General features: G+C 41.6%; 1 protein-coding gene across 1 annotated transcript; it reads left to right on the plus strand.

Moving 5' to 3' along the window:
- Window positions 1-170: 170 nt before the first annotated feature.
- Window positions 171-19978, plus strand: sona (SON DNA and RNA binding protein a). The gene is made up of 11 exons (XM_055149126.1): window positions 171-318; window positions 2340-2416; window positions 2545-2737; window positions 4892-4968; window positions 5039-6658; window positions 9869-10208; window positions 10327-10527; window positions 10595-11028; window positions 11315-11796; window positions 12117-12200; window positions 13958-19978. Exons 2-10 carry the CDS (start codon window positions 2392-2394, stop codon window positions 12189-12191), a joined length of 3447 nt encoding a protein of 1148 aa, XP_055005101.1. The 5' UTR covers window positions 171-318; window positions 2340-2391; the 3' UTR covers window positions 12192-12200; window positions 13958-19978.
- Window positions 19979-20740: the final 762 nt, after the last annotated feature.

The following is a 20740-nucleotide window of genomic DNA, read 5'->3' on the forward strand; positions in this document are numbered from 1 at the left end:
ATGTTGACTTATGCTAACGTGGTCAGTTGTTCTTGTGAACATTTTTTTGTCTGAAAATTAATAAAAATATTGGGGAAAAAAATTGTTTTCGGTGAATGAACGCGGTTTGGCTCGTGCGCGCGTTGCCGTGGAGACCGGTCCGTCCCGCGGGGCATTGTGGGATGCTCTTTCTGAATCATGGCGGACGCGTTAGCTGGAGGCTAACGTGAGCGACTCGGCGTGTGCGCAGTGCGAGGACGAGTTCGAGCGGCCGGAGTCGCGGCGGGTCCGGTTCGGTGCGGTTCGCTGCGGCGTGGGCACATTCTGGGCACTTTGTGGGTACGTACATGAAGCGTGTGTGAGCGCGGGAGACGCCGCGGACGTGTGTGTGTTAGCTCCGCAGCACGTTTAGCTGCGCTCAACTCAACTGTTGAATGAACTCGACAAACGTTTGGCCCCGCGATGTTCTGTTTGAGTTTGTGACTGTTTCGTGTATTAAGGAGTAAAGCTGGAGTCTGGGAGCATAAGTGTAAAGTGTTAAACAGTCGAGTGAAAACAGAGACACAAACAGACACAGAGACACAGAGAGTGAAGGCTACACACAACAGCAGGCCCGGACCAACACTCCACTGTCCGCGGACAAGTGTCTGTTTACAGCCCCGAGCCGCACACAACCAACTCAACTGTGTCCACCGAATAATGTCTGCAAATAAACACCACAGACGGTTTGGCACCGCTGAGCGTTTATGAAAATAACCAATAAATAAAGTGTTTTTATCGACAACGTCAGTCCCACGCACAGAAAAGTTGTGCGTCCGGTCGTGCACTTCCCCAGAGCGTTAGGAAACCTGCCAGTGTTTGTGCTTAAAGTGAGAATAAAGTCCAGAGGACAGAGGAGCAAAAAGCTGGCAGAGGTTTACACTTGGGATTAGGGCAGTGTAAAAATACTCAAATATCGATATATCGTCCAGGTGTCCAGGCTGGACGATATATCGATATTTGAGTAACAATAACAATATATATATATATATATATATATATATGTTATTGGAAAGTGCTCGCGTCCAGTAACACACCCGTGCGGTTCATTGACCTGTTCGAGTAGTCACATACCCAGTGCACGTTATTGGAGTTTACGAGAGTTAACGATTACAAGTATGCAATGGGCAATGCCAGTCTGTATTATTGGATGCCTTGAGTGTCACTATTGAGTGGCACTGAGTGTTTGATAAGGGGAGAGCGCTTCGCTCTCTGTTTTCGCGGGCGCACTTCACATCGTGCACGAAACGCGCCTTACGTTTTGGGGTGAACAATAACAATTAGGTCGCTGTCGCGGCCCACGGGCAATGCCAGCGTGCCATGTCAGCGGGCACCAGTCACCGACGTGTGAGTGTGTGTTTGGAAAGGGGAGAGTGCTTCGCGCTCTGTTTACATACGCTGTGTTCCCACAGCGCACTGCTGAACAATAACAATAGTCCCTACGCCACTCATGGCGCTCGGGACTAATAACACATAACACTTGTATAGAGCTTTTCAAGATACACAAAGACACTTTACATGAGAAAACAAACAATACAAACAAGAGAAAAAGACAGTTAATGAAAGTTTGTTTTAAAGAGATGTGTTTCAGGGCTTTTTTAACCATGGGGAGTGTGGATGAGTCTCTGATGTGTTTGGGGAGGGAGTTCCAGAGGGTGAGAGCAGCAGCGGTGAAGGTCCTGTCCCCCAGGTCTTATGTTTCGTCCTGTGTGGGGGAGACCGGAGGTTGGCTTCAGCTGATTGGTTTGATTCCATCTCTCGACATAAACATCACAGGTTGAGGGTCAGATCCACTGACCCACAGGTTGGCTGGTGTGATTCCAGCTCCCACAGATGAATGCTGCTGTTGTGTCCTTGGGCAAGACACTTAACCCACCTTGCCCACAGTGTCTGTGTACACTGGTGTGTGAATGTGTGTGTGAATGTGTGAGTGGTTCCTTGTTGTAAAGCGCTTTGAGCCTTGAAGGTGGAAAAGCGCTATAGAAAAATGTGACCAGGGATGGGCGGAGGTGATAAAAGGCGGTTTTGGTGATGTGTTTGACGTGGTGTTCAAAGGAATGGGATTAACAAAGACTTTTAGTATCACAGCCACGATTTACTCTTTATTTTTTATTGAACCATTTCAAATCGTTTTGAAATGTATCGTGTTGAATTGAAAACTCACTGTATTGAGATATGTATCTATAGACAACTTCTTAATGATCCCAGCTCCACTTGTGATATAGTTTTATTATTTCATTGTCAGCCACATGAAGAACATCAGGTTTGTGTAATTCAGTGATGAGTTGATTTTCATATTCTTGCTTGTTGTTTTTCCTCAGTTCGGCGTTGGGTTTGCTCGGAAACAAAAGGCCCTGGGACTGAGACGCTGCCATGGAAAGTGCAGAGATTCTGTCAGGTGAGAAATAAAACATAACACGATGTGAAGTAACAAATGCACAGTTCATTATTCAGAAAACACACCTCCAGTCAACAGTGTTTTATGTGTGTAGCACTTTATTAACGCGGTGCTTTTCCGTGGCGTAGGAGAGGAAGAGTCTCCTGAAAAGGGCGATTCTAAAGTGGAGGAGCTGCCACACAAGAAAAACAAAAAGCACAGAAAACACAAAAGTAAGAAGAAGAAGAGGAGGAGGAAGGATGAGAAGGAAAGCAGCTCCGAGTCTGCCGATTCAGAAAAGGAGACTCCACCTCAGAGACCAGTGCGGACGACACGGGCCAGGTGAGAAACTCAAGCACCGTGACCGTTCAGGCGGCAACAACGAGTCCGAATGATCACGAGTCGACTAATGCTGAATAATATCTACACTTGGAATTGGCCACACAGTAGGGACGGGCATTCGATGAAATTTTCTTAATCAGTCGTTTGGAGAATTAACGATCAATTATCGATTAATCATTAACGTTTTTATATTAAAATTATCATCATTGTTATTACTATCTGCACTAGGGATGGGCATGATTAATCGATTAGTCGATAATTGATCATTAAGAATTTCATCGATTCCGTTGATTTTACTGGACAAACTGAATGTATGTTTGTGTGTCGTGACCAAACAGGTGTGTACATGTGTCTCTGCATCAGAAGGAGCGAGACACAAACAGTGGGTCAGTCTGTAACGAACCGAAGCACAAATGTGGATTTAACCAGGATTTGTACAAGAAATTCTCCACTTTCCGTTCCGGTCGAGACAAGTGTGAGTCCATGTGCACAGTGAAGCAGCACATATGTGTCGGTGTCCAGTGTGTCAGGGACGTCAAAGCACCAGGACACAGAAAAACATGAACAAGTTTTTCCAGGTGAGAGTCGCTCAATGTGGATGACGAGGCCCCGCCCCCCCTCCCCCCGTACGCTGTCCTGGTTTTGACAAACACAAATCTGGTCACACTGACCTGTATTCACCTGAGTCATGTCTTTTAATCCAACACAAGTTGAACCACATCAGCGACACAAGAGCTGGAGTTTTATCTTCACTTAGTTTATGTAAATTAGTGATGTGGTTTTAAGTTTTGTTTCTGTGAGATTTGAACAAAACTGAATTAAAACACATTATAATGTCAAACAGCTGATGTGGATCTAGAGTCGTTATGTTTATATGTCGTAAAGTTGAATTTATTGATGCAGATTAGTGCAGATAGAAATAATAATGATGATCATTTTAATATAAAAAACATTAATGATTAATCGATAATCGATCGTTAATTCTTCCGACGATCGATTAAGAAAATTTCATCGAATGCCCGTCCCTAATCTGCACTAATCTGCATAAATAAATTCAACTTTACGACATATAAACGTAACGACTCTAGATCCACATCAGCTGTTTGACATTATAATGTGTTTAATTCAGTTTTGTTCAAATCTCACAGAAACAAAACTTAAAACCACATCACTAATTTACATAAACTAAGTGAAGATAAAACTCCAGCTCTTGTGTCGCTGATGTGGTTCAACTTGTGTTGGATTAAAAGACATGACTCAGGTGAATACAGGTCAGTGTGACCAGATTTGTGTTTGTCAAACCCAGGACAGCGTACGGGGGGAGGGGGGCGGGGCCTCGTCATCCACATTGAGCGACTCTCACCTGGAAAAACTTGTTCATGTTTTTCTGTGTCCTGGTGCTTTGACGTCCCTGACACACTGGACACCGACACACATGTGCTGCTTCACTGTGCACATGGACTCACACTTGTCTCGACCGGAACGGAAAGTGGAGAATTTCTTGTACAAATCATCGTTAAATCCACATTTGTACTTTGGCGTGTTACAGACTGACCCACTGTTTGTGTCTCGCTCCTTCTGAGTCACAGACGCCACGAGAGACGATCAGTTTAATGTCCCAATGAACAGAAATGAAAACCTGAACATTTGCATCACTTTATAAAAAAACAAAAACCCGGACGCCCAGAACAGGATGTGGAAAATGGACATGTCCGGGGAAAAGCAGACGTTTGGTCACCCTACGCGACACACAACAACATACATTCAGTTTGTCGATTAAAAATGAACGTAATCGACGAAATTCTTAATGATCAATTATCGATTAATCGAATAATCATGCCCATCTCTACTACACAGGCTCCTCAAAGCCTCTGAAAGAGCTACACTGCCTCATTATTCATTCACTTTACACTCGGTGGTGGAAAAATTCTATCATAGCCACAACTGCCCTGGGACAGACTGATGGAAGTGAGGCCACCAATCTGCGTCATCGGCCCCTCAAACCACCGTTATCATCATCATACACACACACACACACACTTATCAGGACAGTAAGTTGTTATGAATAACACTGAGATATGATGAAACGTGTTTGTTTTTCTCAGTTTAGTTTGATATTTTAAACAAATGAAATACCTGTATGTTACGTTTCAGTGCGCGGCTCGCTGCTGCTGCAGGAGCAGGAGACCAGGTGGGGTCAAAGGGGGGCAGCAAAAAAACAGCCTCTTCAGGTAATTTCTATATTTTTGCAGCTTTTAAAAAAAATAAATGTAGACTTTAACAATATTACTGTCTTCATAGATCGAGCTGAAGCAGACTCCAAATCCAAAAAGCACAAAAAACATGCAGGGAAAAAGAAAAAGAAAAAACGAAAGAAGGATGAAAAGCAGGAGAAAAAGTCAACCTCTTGTTCTCCTTCTGAAAGCAGTTCAGCGTCAGGCTCAGACTCCGAGGACGAAGGGGCGAAGGAACCCGAAGATACTAAAGTCTGCCTAGACCTTCCAGAACCGGTGAGCAAGGAGAACAGCCAGGAGGAAGCTGAGAAAGACGTCCCCGTACTAACGGCAAAGTCTGAGCTCACCGAGGTGCTCAAAGAGGAGATCTCAGACAAGACCCTCTCTCCTCCTGTGCCAAAGGACGGCAGCACCAACGGAACACAAGCAGAAGTCGGGTTTGTGTCCACTGTGGAGGGTGAGGACTTTAAACCCACGTCTGAGCTGACGAAGGAGAAGAGCTGCCCTGGAGAGGGATCGTTCACCCATTCCCATGCTCTTCCAGACATCATCCCCAAACAGGAAGGTTCTGCGCTCAGGGATAACAAATGTCAGAAACCACAGGACAATCAGCAGCAAATCCTCCCTGAATGCAAAACCGAAAGGTCTCCAACCCCGCCCACCAGCTTAGATGTCAAGAAATCTGAGGTTTGTGAGGAGCAACCTCCATCCAATTGTCAGAGTTTAAAACAGTCTAATATAGATGAAAAAAAGATTGATGATCAGCCAAAAAGCCCTTCTCCACCTTTAAAGGAAATGTCTGAAAATATTTCTCGATCTCGTTCTCCATCTCCTAAAAGTCCCCCTAAAAGCAGACCATCTCCTTCTCCTAAACCACTGAAGAGAGACCTTTCACACTCCCGCTCAAGCTCCCGTTCCATCACACCCAAGAAGAAAGTGTCCAAGTCTCCCAGGCCCAAACGGACCTCGGTGTCTCCCAAGCGCCGCAGAAGTTCCCCTTCGCCCAAAAAGGAGAAGGTCAGATCTCCCAAGCGCAGCAGTCGAAGGTCGTCCTCACGTTCCCCCAGGAGAAGTCAGAGGTCCAGGTCTCGGGGCAGAGCGAAGAGATCTCGGAGTCGTACGCCTAAACGCGGCGCAGCAGGTCGCCGCTCACGCTCGCGCTCAGTCACAAGGCTCCGAAGATCCGTCTCCAGATCTCGGCGTGGAGCCCGTAGGTCCAGGACGCGCTCACCGGACAGAAGAGCCAGTGGTAGACGATCAAGATCCATCTCCCGGCATCGCAGGTCGCCGCCCCCGAGGTCCAGGAGGTCTCGCTCCACACACAGGGCCAGGAGGTCTAGATCACGCTCTGTTACAAAACGCAGCCATCGCTCAAGATCCAGAAGTCTCCGCAAATCTCCACGCAGGAGGTCCAAATCACGCTCACCAGCCAGGAAACGCTCGCGCACCCCCACGAGAAGAAACAGGAGCCCAGTCCGAAAGCACCGAACAAGGTCACGCTCGCCTCCGGCCAAGAGGAAATCCAAAACGCCCAAAAAGAAACGGAACGTCTCGAGATCCAGGTCCAAATCCAGCGACGCGCAGTCCGACGGCAGCTCTCCGGCTCGCTCCGCGTCGCCCTCTCCTGTCAAAAGGAAAGCGCAGGCTGCTCCAAAAGAAGAGGAGCTCAACGGTGAAAAGCCAGAGGGTAAGTGTGAGGACTTTTTTGCTCATGTTTGGAACAGAGAGGGTTGAATGTGTTGGATTTACATCTGGTCCCACACAGACTTCTCAGACAGAGCAGTCGAGTCAGGTTTGTTCATTTCTGTGAGGAGCTCATGGGTAGGGCTGGGCGATATGGAGCGAAAAATCTATCTCGATGTCTGTACAGGAAAATAACTTCGCCAAAACTACAGCAAAAACAAATACACCAAATTCCACAAAGTCTTTTTTTATCGAAGAGGCAGAAAGTTCATGTAGGAGCAAAAGGCTTCAGCTCCATTAAAAAAAAAAACTAAAATAATAATATAAGTGTAAAATAAAGGAATTCAAAAATAAAACAACATAACTCAACTCAAGCTCATCTTTTGCAGTAACTCTGTAAACGTACGAGAACCAGAACCGTGAGCTCCTTCAGCAGAGGAAGCTCAGGAGGTTCCATATTCAGGGTCTTTAAAAGTCTTAAAAGGGTCTTAAATTTCATGTTCCTAAATTAAGGTCTTAAAAAGTCTCAAATTATATTGTCCAAGTCTTATTTTTTTCCTCAAATGTCTTAAATTTCATTAGGCCATTTTTTTGTTAAAGTTAAACAAAAAAACTACGTCAAATCACGTAATGTGAATGAACGTCTAATTTGGATTATGCACAAACAATATTTAGTCTCGTTAGAAGTGACGCACACGACTGTAAATGAGTTCTGAATGAGATCTTATAATAACAGTATTTTTTGTTATTTAAAGCAGTGAGTCATGGTCTTTATTAGGATTTGATCTCTTGGTTTTCGCCTGCATAATGGGTGCAATTTTTGTCTTAATTTTCATTTAAGTGGTCTTAAAAAGGTCTTATAGTCTTAAATTTGGGCTAGTCAAACCTGGGGAGGAGCTCTGGGGTTTCCCACAATCCACTGCAGTAGGGCTGGTATCATTAAGGAGTTGCCGATACGATACATACCTCGATACCTAGGCCACGATACGATACATATCTCGATACAGTGCACTTTCAATTCAATACGATATATTTCAAACCGATTCGATACAGTTCAATAAAAATAAAGGCTAAATCGTGGCTGTGACTCTAAAAGTCTTTGTTAAACCACTTCTTGTGCAGAGTGAATATGAAACAAAAACATTTTAATCCTCAAAACAGTGAAAATGTCAAATGTGTCGCATTCACTGAAAAAAAATAAAATCTAGCCAAGTTAAGATGACTTGAATTAAGAAAATTTTACCATAATTTGAGTAAATTCCACTTGACAAGTTAAATTATCCATCAGCGGAATATGTTTTTTTGTACTTAAAATCTGAAGATACAACTTGCTACACTTAAAAAAAGAAAAACAACAACCCTTAAAATAAGAAATGAAATCGAATGTCGCTTGAATTTAGAAAAACACTTATTCCACTGGTGGAGTCGACTCAAATAAAGTCAAATGTTCTTCATTTTCATTTTAACAAACCTTTTTACTGTGTGAATGAGTTTCCTTCCACTAAACAAGCAACAAAACTGTAGCTGGAACAAAATAATTTAGTAAAATACACCAAAAATACTCAATACGCGATATATCGATACAGCAGCCCACGATATCGTTACTGTATCATCACATTAAACGATACGATATATCGATATTTCAATATTTTTGCACAGCCCTACACTGCAGCTCAAACCCAACATTTCCAAACACTATTGCACCTTACAACACCACACTGCAGCAGATTATTCCTTTAAATCTTCTGCATAAATAAACTTTACAACATATAAACATAACCAGACTAGAGCCACATCAGTCTGTTTGAGATGATAAAGTGTTTAATGCAGCTTTGAGGGCAGAAGTGAGGAGGGAGTGAGACAGAAGGCAAACGAGCCAATCAGCGAAATTAGAATTAAATATTATGATTATATCGATATATACTAGAGGTGTGACGATATCCAAGTCTCACGATACGATAACGTCACGGTATGATCCTCCTGGTACGATATTTATTGCGATATCGTGGGAAAGTTCGCGATACGATGGGGAGGCTCACGATTAGAGATGGCGAGGAGAAAATTCAGTTTGTCGACTGGACAAAAAAAGATTCATTTGGTTGAAGATGTTTCGCGGCTCATCCAAGCTGCTTCTTCGGTTCTTTCAGCAGCTTGGATGAGCCGCGAAACGTCTTCAACCAAGTGAATCTTTTGTCCGGTCGACAAACTGAATTTTCTCCTCGCCGTGGATTCTTCACACACGATTAGAGGTGTAACAATATCCAAATCTCTTTGTACAATATTTTCACAATATACATCTCACGTTAGGATATTTATTGTGATACATTGTGGATGTAAAACTGTGAATATTCTACTTTTTCTTCTTCAAATGCCTTGACAAAACTTAATCCAAAGAACTAAGCCTTAAAAGTGTTAGAACTGTTATTTCTTCTTGTCGTCTGCACTGAAAGGAGCAAAGGATCATGGTCTATGTAGTTCCCTCTGCTTAAATTAAGAGTTATGGTGCAGCAATAGCTAAAAAAAAAAAAGACAGACTTGTAATTCGATATATTGTGATGGTCCACGATATTATTGTGTTCACTCTGACGATATGATATCACGATATTTCGGTTATTGTTACATCCCTAATATATACGATATGTCAGAATCCAGTTCGTGTTTAAAAAGTATCGATATATTTTAAATATCGATATCGCCCAGCCTTACTCATGGGTCATGTGTCAGTCAGAAGTCCATCAAACATCTGACCTCAGAATAACGTTTATTCTGCTTGACTGTGTGATGTTTTCTCAGTGTTCTTTGTATTTTTTAACACTTTAAGTCGTCATATTAGTTCTGATACTTAAATCAGACTATGGGTTCCCCTTTTCAGTGACACCCATCTTAAATGTGGGAGATAAATGGTTTGTTTAGTGTTGGCAGAGTCTGCAGTTTTGGCTCCTGGTGAGCAGCACTTGGCAGTTGACAGACCCTCTGTTGACTGAAGGGACTGGGGCTCCCCGTCTAAAAATATTTTGTAAAAAGACGCCCACAGAGAGAGTCATGGTGTCTTCATTAGGTTCTTTTTATTCAGCAGTGTTGGTGTTGTTTTACGAGACCTGCTGAGATGTTCCAGGTTCATCTGTGGGTCTGGATGGTGCTTAGACTAGAAATGAATCTTTTGTATTGGTTTTATGTTTTTTTTAACTTTATTTGATGTCTTTTAATTTTGCAGCTGTCTTGAAATTAATGTCTGGTGCCGCTGCTTCCAGTTCTCAAACTGATAACACTTCAGAAAAGCTTCAAGAGAAACCTGTGGACAGCAGCCAGAACAAAGAGGAGCCCAGGCAGCCGAGTGCACAGGAAGACGGAGCGTCTGCTTCGATATCTGCAGCCCCCTCTGCTCCTGATGGTTCTAACAGTGAACAGGAGAAGTCTCCTGCTAAAAGTGAGTCCAAACCATCTCCAGAGAAGAAAGAGCTCTCCACATCGCCCTCCCCAGTGCGCCGCCAGCAGCTGTCTCGATCTACCTCATCTCCACGGTCCACACCCAAGCCCCGCAAGAAGGCCTCACGGTGAGTGTTAGCCAACGGATAAGTGTTAATATTTTATATTTCAGGGGTGGTAACATATGTTTGATGTTTAAAATTCTTGCTCTTCGTGATCATGATCGTAAACGTGTTATTTCCACAGGTCCAAGTCTCCAGGGAGGAAGAAGTCCAAATCTCCAACAGATCGAAAGAAGAGGAAGTCTAAATCTAGAAGTCCTGGTCGACGAAGGAGGTCCAGTCGCTCTCCTTCCTCTGCTCGCCGCAAACGCTCCTCCTCCAAGTCTCGAACAAGGACACGTAAATCCAAGTCCAGATCTCCAGCCAGGAGAAGACGCTCTCCGCAGCCGCTCCAACACGGCCCGGGCAAAGAGGCGCTCCAAGTCTGCAGACAGGAGGAGAAGATCCAAGAGCAGGTCTACAGACCGGAGAAGGAAGTCCAAGAGTAGATCTGCAGATCGGAGAAAAAGATCCAGGAGTAGGTCCGTGGATCGCAGGAAGAGGTCCAAGAGCAGGTCTGTAGACCGGAAGAAGAGGTCCAAGAGCAGATCTGCCGATCGCAGGAAGAGGTCCAGGAGCAGGTCCACAGGGCGGAGGAAGCGCTCCAGGAGCAGGTCTGCGGGCAGGAGGAGGAGGTCCAGGTCCCGGTCGACCGAGCGCAGACGCAGGTCCCGCTCCAGGGGCAGAGGCAGGAGGCCGGCCTTTCGCAGTGGCTCTTTGGACAGACGAGACCGATGGAAGAGGGAACCCAGTCACTCTCCTGTTCTGATCCTCCGCAACCAGCGGCGCTCAGGCTCCAGAGCTCGACGCAGCAACAGCAAAACTCCCCCTCGCATCACGGAGCTGGGTGAGACTTCAGACCTACAGGCACTGACACAGACACAGGGCGGACTGGGACTAGGACCGGAGCTGGGACTGGGACTAGGACCGGAGCTGGGACTGGGACTGGGATTATGACTGGGACTGGGACTGGGATTATGACTGGGACTGGGAAGAGAGAAACGGGGATAAAGTTCCATTTGTTTGGACATTAGTGTGTTTATACGGGTGTAAAAGAGGAACACTGACTAGAATCAGTGTCTTACATAATAGTTTCTTAATATTTTATTATATTGTTTGTCTTTGTCTCTCAGATAAGGACCAGTTGCTGGAAATTGCCAAAGCCAACGCTGCTGCCATGTGTGCCAAGGCCGGGGTGCCGATCCCCGAGAGTCTGCGTCCCAAAGCCATCCTCCAGCTGCCCCTGCCCACGCCCTCCCCCGCACCGCTGTCCCTGCCTCTGCCCCTGCCCCTCCCCATGGGCATGGGCATGGGCATGGGCATGCCCAACATGGGTCCAATGGGCCTGCCCAGCCTGCCCGGGATGCCCAGCATGTCCAACATGACCATGAGCGCCGCCATGGCGAGCATGACGGCGGCCACCATGACGGCGGCCCTCAGTAACATGGGGGCTCTGGCCGCCATGCCCCCCCTGGCGCCTCTGCCCACCATCACCAACAAACCCCCGCCCAGTCTGGCCCCGCCCACCCCCACCATCAACCTGGATCACATCGAGGAGGCCAAGAGGAAAGTGGCTCACCAGGCCAACGTTCACACCATCAAGGAGCTGACGGAGGTACAGCCCAAATATTTATACTTTTTATCCACACAGGAGCACAGTACTGTCGTTTTAAACCCACCCAGCCACACGTTCAGTTGTAATTTATACTTTGTACTGTTCTTTTTCCTTTTCCTAATTTGTATCTACAGCAGAGAAATATTGTAATCTCATTAAAATTATTATTATTATTTTTTAATATTAATAATAAACACAGTGTAAATATAGTGAATGTGATACACTTCATACATACATACATACATACATACATTTTCAAAATCATAAAAACCTGTGTTATGTGTCAGATCTGTGTCTGAGGCGTCTCTTTGTGTTTGCAGAAGTGTAAGATGATCGCCAGCAGCAAAGAGGAGATGGCCATCGCTAAACCTCACTTCTCAGACGACGAGAGTTAATCCTGCGCGGTAACAAACTTTACTGATATTATATTCCTCAGCTACTTTTTCACTTAGTTGGTTTTTAAAAATAAGAAATGACACGATTATTTTCCTGCTGTTTTGTGACGTGGTTTTTATTTTATTGCTGATAAACTCTGCTGATGTTTTTGTGTCTCTGTGTAGGACCAGTCAGTTATTTTTTTTTATTATGTAATTTAACTTTAAATTTACTGAGAACTCGCCCACATCCTTTTGTTCAGCACAAATCTGTCAGCGAGCGTCTGTGTCACGTTTTTAGCAGTTTTCTCTTTGTACTAAATGTTCAAATAAAGTTTTATGGGTATTTTTAGGCTGCAGGTCTCCAAACTAAATCTGTGTCTCTGCCGGAGGTTTAAGGCCAACAGCTGATTTAATGATGGTGCTAAAAAGTCCAAATATCAGCCAACCGATACACTACCGGTCAGAAGGTTTAGAGCATCACACTTTTTCCATTTTTTTACTGTTTCCTGTTGATCAAAACTTATTCTGAACTTTAGATTGACGTGTGTGTCTCGTGCGTCCGATAATGCAGCAGGAATTTACCATTATCGGGGAGAAATACGCGAGGTTACGCACTGTGTTTGATGCTACCGTGTTTCTCGCCTCCGACCAAAATATTTCCCAGCAGCAACGTGCACTTTTAATAACAACGACGTCAGCTGAAGCTCGCCTATTAGACGCGCTCTTAAGCCTCTAACCGCATCAAAAAAACGACCACGCGCCACAATCCAGAGCATCATTAAGAAGTTGCCGATACAATACACACCTCGATACCTAGGCCACGATACGATACATATCTCGATACGATGAACTTACGATTCGATACGATATATTTCAAATTGATTCGATGCCGTTCAATAAAAATAAAGGCTAAATCATGTCTGTGATACTAAAAGTCTTTGTTAAACCACTTCTTCTTGTGCAGAGTGAATATGAAACAAAAACATTTTAATCCTCAAAACAGTGAAAATGTCAAATGTGTCGCATGCACTGCAAAAAATAAAATCTAGCCAAGTTAAGATGACTTGAATTGAGAAAGTTTTATCATGATTTGAGTAAATTCCACTTGACAAGTTAAATTATCTATCAGCATCAGAATACGATTTTTTGTTCTTAAAATATGAAAATACAACTTGCTACACTTAAAAAAAGAAAAACAACAACCCTTAAAATAAGAAATGAAATCGAATGTCGCTTGAATTTAGAAAAACACTTATTCCACTGGTAGAGTCGACTCAGATAAAGTCAAATGTTCTTAATTTTTATTTTAACGAACCTTTTTGCCGTGTGAATGAGTTTCCTTCCACTAAACAAGCAACAAAACTGTAGCTGGAACGAAATAATTTAGTGAAATACACCAAAAATACTCAATACGCGATATATCGATACAGCAGCCCACGATATCGATACTGTATCATTACATTAAACGATACGATATATCGATATTTCAATATTTTTGCACACTCCTAGTCCCAGACACACCCTCCCTACACGCCACAACTGAACAAAGCCCAGAGTCACCGTGAACGAACAAACCAACAAAACCACTCACCCATCACACTGTTGTTTCCTTTAAAGTCCCACGAGGTTTATTCTTGACAAAAGTTCAAAAACAGACCATTTAATGACAGTGAGTCTTATAAACCAGAGCGACTAATAGCCCGGAAAATACAGTACTGTTGTGTATCTAGAGAAAAGTCCAGAAACAGCTTCATCTTCTCCTCCTCCTCCTCCTGTGTCTGCAGGGCCACGGAAGAAAACAGGAACAGACTGAAGATGATCACCTCACTCTGCTGTGGTCTGCTCAAGCTGCTGGAGCTCCACGGAGACGGAGGAAGACTCCACCTCTGCTCCTCTGACTCTCCTCATCCTCCTCCTCATCCTCCTCCTCGTCCTCTGCTCCTCTAAACCTCTGCTCTCCTCCTCCTCTGCTCTTCTCGTCTGCTTCTCTCCACCTTTGCTCTCCTCCTCCTCAGCTCTTCTCCTCTTCCTCGTCCTCCTCTTCCTCCTCCTCTGCTCCGGTGTTGTGTAGACGTAGAGACTGTCTCCGCACACGTGTCCTCTTGCGTGTGCGGCGCCCCCTGTCCCCACACGACGGATGTACAGACCCTTACCGACTCACCGGCGTTTTTTGTAAAAGACGAGTTTTAACTGAGTCCTTTTTTTAAACCCGTGCGTAGTTCTGCCGTCGCCCTGTACTTTTATCACCACCTTTAAAATCTGTTTTTTAGAACCTCACGCCGACATTCACAAACATGACCTCCCTGGGTGCGTTTGTTCTTTACGCCCACGTATAATAATCTGTTATATTTGACCTATATTCAGAAACTACGGAACCCCAGAGTGGCAAGAGAAGAGAAAAAAAGAAAAGAGGCACATCATTTGGGTTCTATTTTCTAAGAGTTTTGTTGTGTTTTATTTTTTAATTTTTTTTGTAAGCCACATCAGCAAAAAAAAAAAAAACATACACGAGGAAAACGGTAAAAAAAAACCAAAACAAATTAAAGACCTCTCGTCATTTGGGTTCTGTTTTCTAAGAGTTTTGTTTTGTTTTTTTTGTTTGTTTCTTTCGTCAGCCACATCAACGGAAATAAAAATAGCCATTGGGGAAAAAAATAAAATACAAGAGAAAAACTGTTTTTAAAAAGCGAATTAAAGACCTTGTCATTCGGCTTCTATTTTCTAAGAGTTTTGTTTTTTGCTTTTTTCTTTTTTTTGTGAGCCACATCAACGCAAAAAAATAAATAAATTGCCGTTGGGGAAAAAAATACATACAAGAGAAAAATAGTTAAAAAAAACTAAAGACCTCTTGTCATTTGGGTTCTGTTTTCTAAGAGTTTTGGATTTTCTTTTTTATTAAATTGCCATTGCTGCAAAAAAAACAAGATATATATTTTTTTATTTTTTTGTGGAAAACAAAACAAAAACACTTAAGATGCACATCATCTGGGCTCTTTTTTCTTTTTTTTCCCCCTCTTGCCACTCAGGGCTTCCGTAATAATCAGTATTTCTCCCACATTTTGAACGATCGCAATTTTCGATTAGAATTATTATTTTTTTATTATTATTAAAGCTGCATTGTGTAACTTTTCCGGTGGAGGCTCCGTCAGAAGCTTTTCTCCATGGTGATGTCATTACTCTGTCTGGAATGTCCCACAGTGCGGCATTAAACCTTTCTATCTTTAGGGAGACGTAACCCAGACCGAGTTACAGGTCAGATCTGCGGAGAGGATGGAAAAATGTCTGCTTTTCAAGGTGTTTTTGAGAAATAAATCCAACTGTGCTTGAATAAACGTAAAGTGGAGCTGTTTAAAGTCACACTGTGGAACATTCCAGGCAGAACAGTGACGTCTCCATAGAAACAGACTTGTGACGGACGCCAACCAGAAAGCTGCTTAATGCACCTTTAAAAAAAAAAACTAATAAAAATGGCGTCTTGTGTAAATTTCGTGATCATAAAGACTTTTTTTTTATATATATATAATAGTTTACAAAAAAATGCCTTTAAAATTCTTGCTTCTGCTGACAGAGGAACGGCTGCAGAATTTAAAGTCCAGTAAAAAGATTCTAGATTGGCCGATTAGTAATCATTTTCAGAGTTCAGCAATATGGAAGAGAATTGGTTTCATCAGATTTTGAATTTGAAACGCCGCTGAAATCTGTGTGTCGTTCGTTGATTCGTTTTTTAAAATAAAACCAAAAATAAGAAAATGGAAAAAAAAAAAACTGTTTCCTTCATTATTTGTCTCCAAAACCAAAATGAAAAAACAGATAATGATTTGTTTTATCAGTTTTAGATTCTGTGTTTAAAAACGGAAAAAACGGAGAAGGGACTGAACCAGGACTGAAGTAAGACTTAAACAGGACAGAACAAGGACTAAACCGGGACTAAACTAGGACTTAACCAGGTCTTAACCAGGTCTAATCCGGTCTCAGCCCCGGTTTGCTCCCGGATATTTGATCACCCAACAGGCTGGACACTCCTGGCTCAGTCCTGGTTTAGTCCTGGTTCAGTCTGGTTCAGCTCTGGTTTATTCCTGGTTTAGTCCTGGTTTAGACCTGGTTTTAATAATAAGAAAATAATTGGTTTTTCATTTTATTATTTTTGGTTTTTTTATAAAAATGAATGAACAAATAACACACTGATTTGTTGAATTTCTCACTTTAAAAATTTGTAACTCTGAAAAAGCCTGTTTGAATAATTTTTCTACTCAATATCAGTTAATTAAATTCTAAGTCTTCATGTTCAAAATGTTAAAAATCCAATATTTAAAAAAAAAAAAAAAATCACCTTTTAAATATTCAGCACAATTATTTTCAAGCCTCAATTTCAACAGTCAAAATTCAGAGTGTAAAATGACCCAGAGTGATCCCATCTTTTTCAGAGCTGGAAAAATTCTGCGGTATTTAAAATTCTAAATCTTACCGAACAAATGACCTTCCATACAAAAAGTTTAAAATAATTTAATTTATATCTGGTGAAGAAACAAAGACTTGATAATTGGGTTTTTGGGGATTATTTTATTATTATTTCCATAGTTTTTAGTTTAGTTTTACAGAATATTGTTTGGTAATATTGCGATTGAAATGTCTAGTGCCCCCTCATGGTTCCTCGTGGGTTCTGCAGCCTCACTGAAGTGTAAGAATAAATAAATAAACTCATTGTACTTTTACTGTAGCGTCGTCACTAAAATCTGACGGGACAAAACACGTCTGAATCTTTGTGTTTCTGAAAATGTGTGTAGAATTATATATTTGTACAAAAAATCAAACAGATAGAATTCATAAACGTGTGTGGACGGGCCGACGAGGGCTCGCTGATACGGCACCTCGTACGGGTTGATCCCAGTTTTAAAACCAGTTAATTAAATCGTTTTTTTTTTTTATTTGTGAAAGTAAAACAAAAACAGCTTTTCGTTTGTAGCTCACAAAACCGACTGATGAGGTTTAAGTCGTGTTCTGATGTCGTTTCCTCCTCAAAAACAGACCTGGAATTGTGTTTTGTTTATTTTATTATTGTCTACATCACCAAAGCTCTAAAACTCTCTGCTCCACCTTGTGATGTCACGAAGTGGTAGTTTCAAGTAAACAGCTCTTTTTACCTTTTTAGTTGAGTAGAAATCGATAGAGAGAGAATTCCGGCGCTGAAATGCTCCAGGTGATTCTAGTGAAGGTGTGTGGAGTTTAAAAACACAGTCCTGTATCACCACATGATGACATCACAAGGTGGAATAGAAAGTTTTGAGCTTTGGAGATGTAGACAGACTCATAATAATAATAGTTATTTTTTGGACTATAAGGAGCATTAAGCGAAACAAACGGACGACACTTGAGTCCAGGCGTCCTCGGTCCATCGGCAGATCGTGGCGTAATTCGCTCGCCGTCGTCTCTGTTTTGGTTTTTTATTTCCTACGAGGACGACTCAGATTTACTCGAGTAATAATGTGTTTAATTTAGCTTTGAGCACATTTGTTTACGATTTACAGAAATGAAATTTAAAACCACGTTCGCCGTAACGCTCCGACAATCCATCAAACTTCACAGCTTCGTAGTTTTACCAAAGTCGTACTAAAAAGTAAGACTAAAACAGGACTGAAGAAGGACTAAACCAGGACTAAACCAGGTCTAAAAAGGTCTCAGTCCCGGTCTCAGTCTGGTCTCGGTTTTCTGATCACCCAACAGTCTATGCAGGCCCAGCCATGACAGTCCTGGTTCAGTCCTGGTTCAGTCCTGGTTCAGTCCTGGTTCAGTCCTGGTTCAGTCCGTTCTTTATTTTTTTCCATTATTCATTTAAACACAAAATTGAAAACTGAAAAATTTAATCATCTGTTTTTTCATTTTGGTTTTGGAGACAAATAATGAAGAATTTTTTTTATTTTTTTCCCCATGTATTTTTGGTTTTATTTTGAAAAATGAACAAATGACACATGGGTTTGTTGAATTTCTCACTTTAAAATTTTTAACTCTTGAATTATTTTTCTGCTGAATATCAGTTAATTAAATTCTAAGTGTATGTGTTCAAAGTGTTTAAAATCCAATATATGTATATTTTTTAAAAATCACCTTTTAAATATTCAGCACAAATATTTTCGCCCGGCGTCGCCTCCATGTTTTGTTTTTTTATTTCCTACAAGGACGACTCAGATTTACTCGAGTAATAATGTGTTTAATGCAGCTTTGACACATTTACGTTTTACAGAAATGAAACTTAAAACCACGTTCGCCGTAACGCTCCGATAATCCATCAAGCGTCGCAGCTTCGTAGTTTTACCAAAGTCGTACTAAAACATTTTGACAGATTTTTGAACTCCGTGTACCACAGAAAATCAGTTCGAAGTCGGTAACACGACCAGAATTAAAACATTTCAGTTGAGCTGCTCGATTATGGAAAAAAAATTATCACGATTATTTTTGGTTGATATTGAAATCCTAATTATTCAAACGATTATTTTTATTTACACGATGCATTTATTCAGCATTTCTCTCTCAAAAAATCCCCCAAAACTTGTATTATTATCATTTTTTTTACTTTATTTTTGTATGTGTTTGAAAATTTTAATACATTTATAGAAAAAAGCAAAACAAAAGTGCAGATGACAACAACAACAAAACCAAATCAAATCAAATTCAGAGCATCTAGAGTAAAACAGTAATTCGAAACACTTTATCGACAATTTACGCACAAAACGAACCTTAGAGCATTTTTATGACGTATAAAACATAAAATAAATAAACTTTGAACATGAAATAAAGCAGAAAAACATAAATGTGTCCAAAATAAACTCTATATTCAGCTCTTCTACGATCGATTTCAGTTCAGCTTTAATCGTTTCAACTCGATTATGAGTTTGGAAATCAAAATTCAGTTAATTGCACAGTCGATTTTAGAGGATTTTATTTTAATTGCGCCTTCTAGTCCGAAAAATGCGATACTTAAATGTGAATGAAACGGAACGACTCCGGGTTTGTTTTTGAGGAGGAAACTTTAGAACACGACTTAAAACTCACAAGTCGTTTTTGCGTAACATTGGACCTTTAAATAGACCAAAATTGCCTCTGTATTTTGACAACACAAGGAGCTTAAAGTTTAAATTTTTGTTGCAGTTTTTTTTTTTTTTTTGTTAAATTTGCTTTTGGGCTTTGGGGACAAAAATAATCCGTGTTAATAGGAAACGCTGAAGTTTACTGTACAATTTAACGCACACGAGAAGGCGGGGTTCACCAAAACTTACCGGTGTAACTTTTTGGTTTGGGCGTCCGTCACTCGCTTGTTTCTACGGATACGCCATCGCTCTGCCTGGAATGTTCCGCAGTGTGGCATTAAACAGCTCGACTTCGCCCTTTATCCGATTACGGTTTGGGTTTACAGCTCAGAAATATCTAGAAAAAGAGACGTTCTGACCGCAGATCTGAGCGTAACTTGGTTTGTTTTGGTTTCCGTGACGACAGAAGGGTTTAATGCCGCACTGCGAAACATTCCGGACGAAGACGCTCCCAACGGAAAAAAAGTTACACGGCGCAGAAACGGAAGACTTCGTCCACGTTCTCCTGTTTGTCACACTTGCACTCGCTCCCCGCTCTGTTACTTTTTTCTAAAACCACTAGGGTGTGAACGGTTGAGCACCCAGGGGCGTCACACTCACCACCCGCGGCTGGACTTTTCCCACATTTTGTTTCGAGTCCTTTAGTTTTTGATTTGATGATGACGATGATGTTGCTTGCTTTGTACATAGCAGTGTTGGTTATTAAACTCGAAAAGAGCCGTACGCAAACGTCTCCGACTTTTTAATCTTTGGTTTGATCCTGTGATGAAAACGATATTGCATTTATTTATTTTCTAAGAACAATAATGTCAAAGGTCAAAAACATCTGGTGATTGACACTGGCAAAGGAGAGTGAAAAATGATAAATTGTAGGTCGACCTGTTGATAATCAATCAATCAAACTTTATTTGTACAGCACTTTTCATACATTTGAAATGTAGCACAAAGAGCTTCACCTGCAACAGAAAAAAATCAATACAATAATTAACCCCCCATATATACGACAATTTAACAGAAACATAAAAACTAATAAACATAAAGCTCTTAAAAGTTATAGTAAAAATGAAAATGTAGAGCTAAGATCAGAAGGAGAGGAAGTAAATCAGTAATGATAATTTAATTTAAAACAACTATAATAGGCAAGTTTATTTGTACAGCACAACTTCGTACACAAAGTCATTCAAAGTGTTTTACAGAATAAGAAATACATTAAAATCATAATAAAAACAAATCAAAACAAATAATCATGAAGATTAAAAAAAAAAGAGACATAAATTGGAGAGAAGAGTGCGGAATGAAAACCTTTCAGTTATTTGCACAGTTAAACAGAAATGTTTAGAGTCTGGATTTAAACAGCGTCACAGAAGAGTCTGTCTCACATGTTCAGACTGTTCCAGGTTTTAGCTGCATGAACCTGAAACTCTGACTCCCCTTGTTTAGTCGTGACTCTGGGCACCAGCAGGAGTTGGTCCCTGAGCTCCTCAG

This window comes from Boleophthalmus pectinirostris, unplaced genomic scaffold (genome assembly GCF_026225935.1).
Source record: "Boleophthalmus pectinirostris isolate CB_2022bp ecotype Guang Dong unplaced genomic scaffold, ASM2622593v1 HiC_scaffold_1, whole genome shotgun sequence".
In the NCBI taxonomy this organism is placed as follows: Eukaryota; Metazoa; Chordata; class Actinopteri; order Gobiiformes; family Gobiidae; genus Boleophthalmus; species Boleophthalmus pectinirostris.

Excerpts from the sequence above, each read along its gene's own strand:
- sona (XM_055149126.1), top strand. The coding sequence starts at position 2,392 with ATGGAAAGTGCAGAGATTCTGTCAG. Across the intron at positions 2,417-2,544 it reads AAGTGCAGAGATTCTGTCAG|GAGAGGAAGAGTCTCCTGAA; the intron begins GTGAGAAATAAA and ends TCCGTGGCGTAG. Across the intron at positions 10,528-10,594 it reads AGGAGAAGACGCTCTCCGCA|CAGGTCTACAGACCGGAGAA; the intron begins GCCGCTCCAACA and ends AAGATCCAAGAG.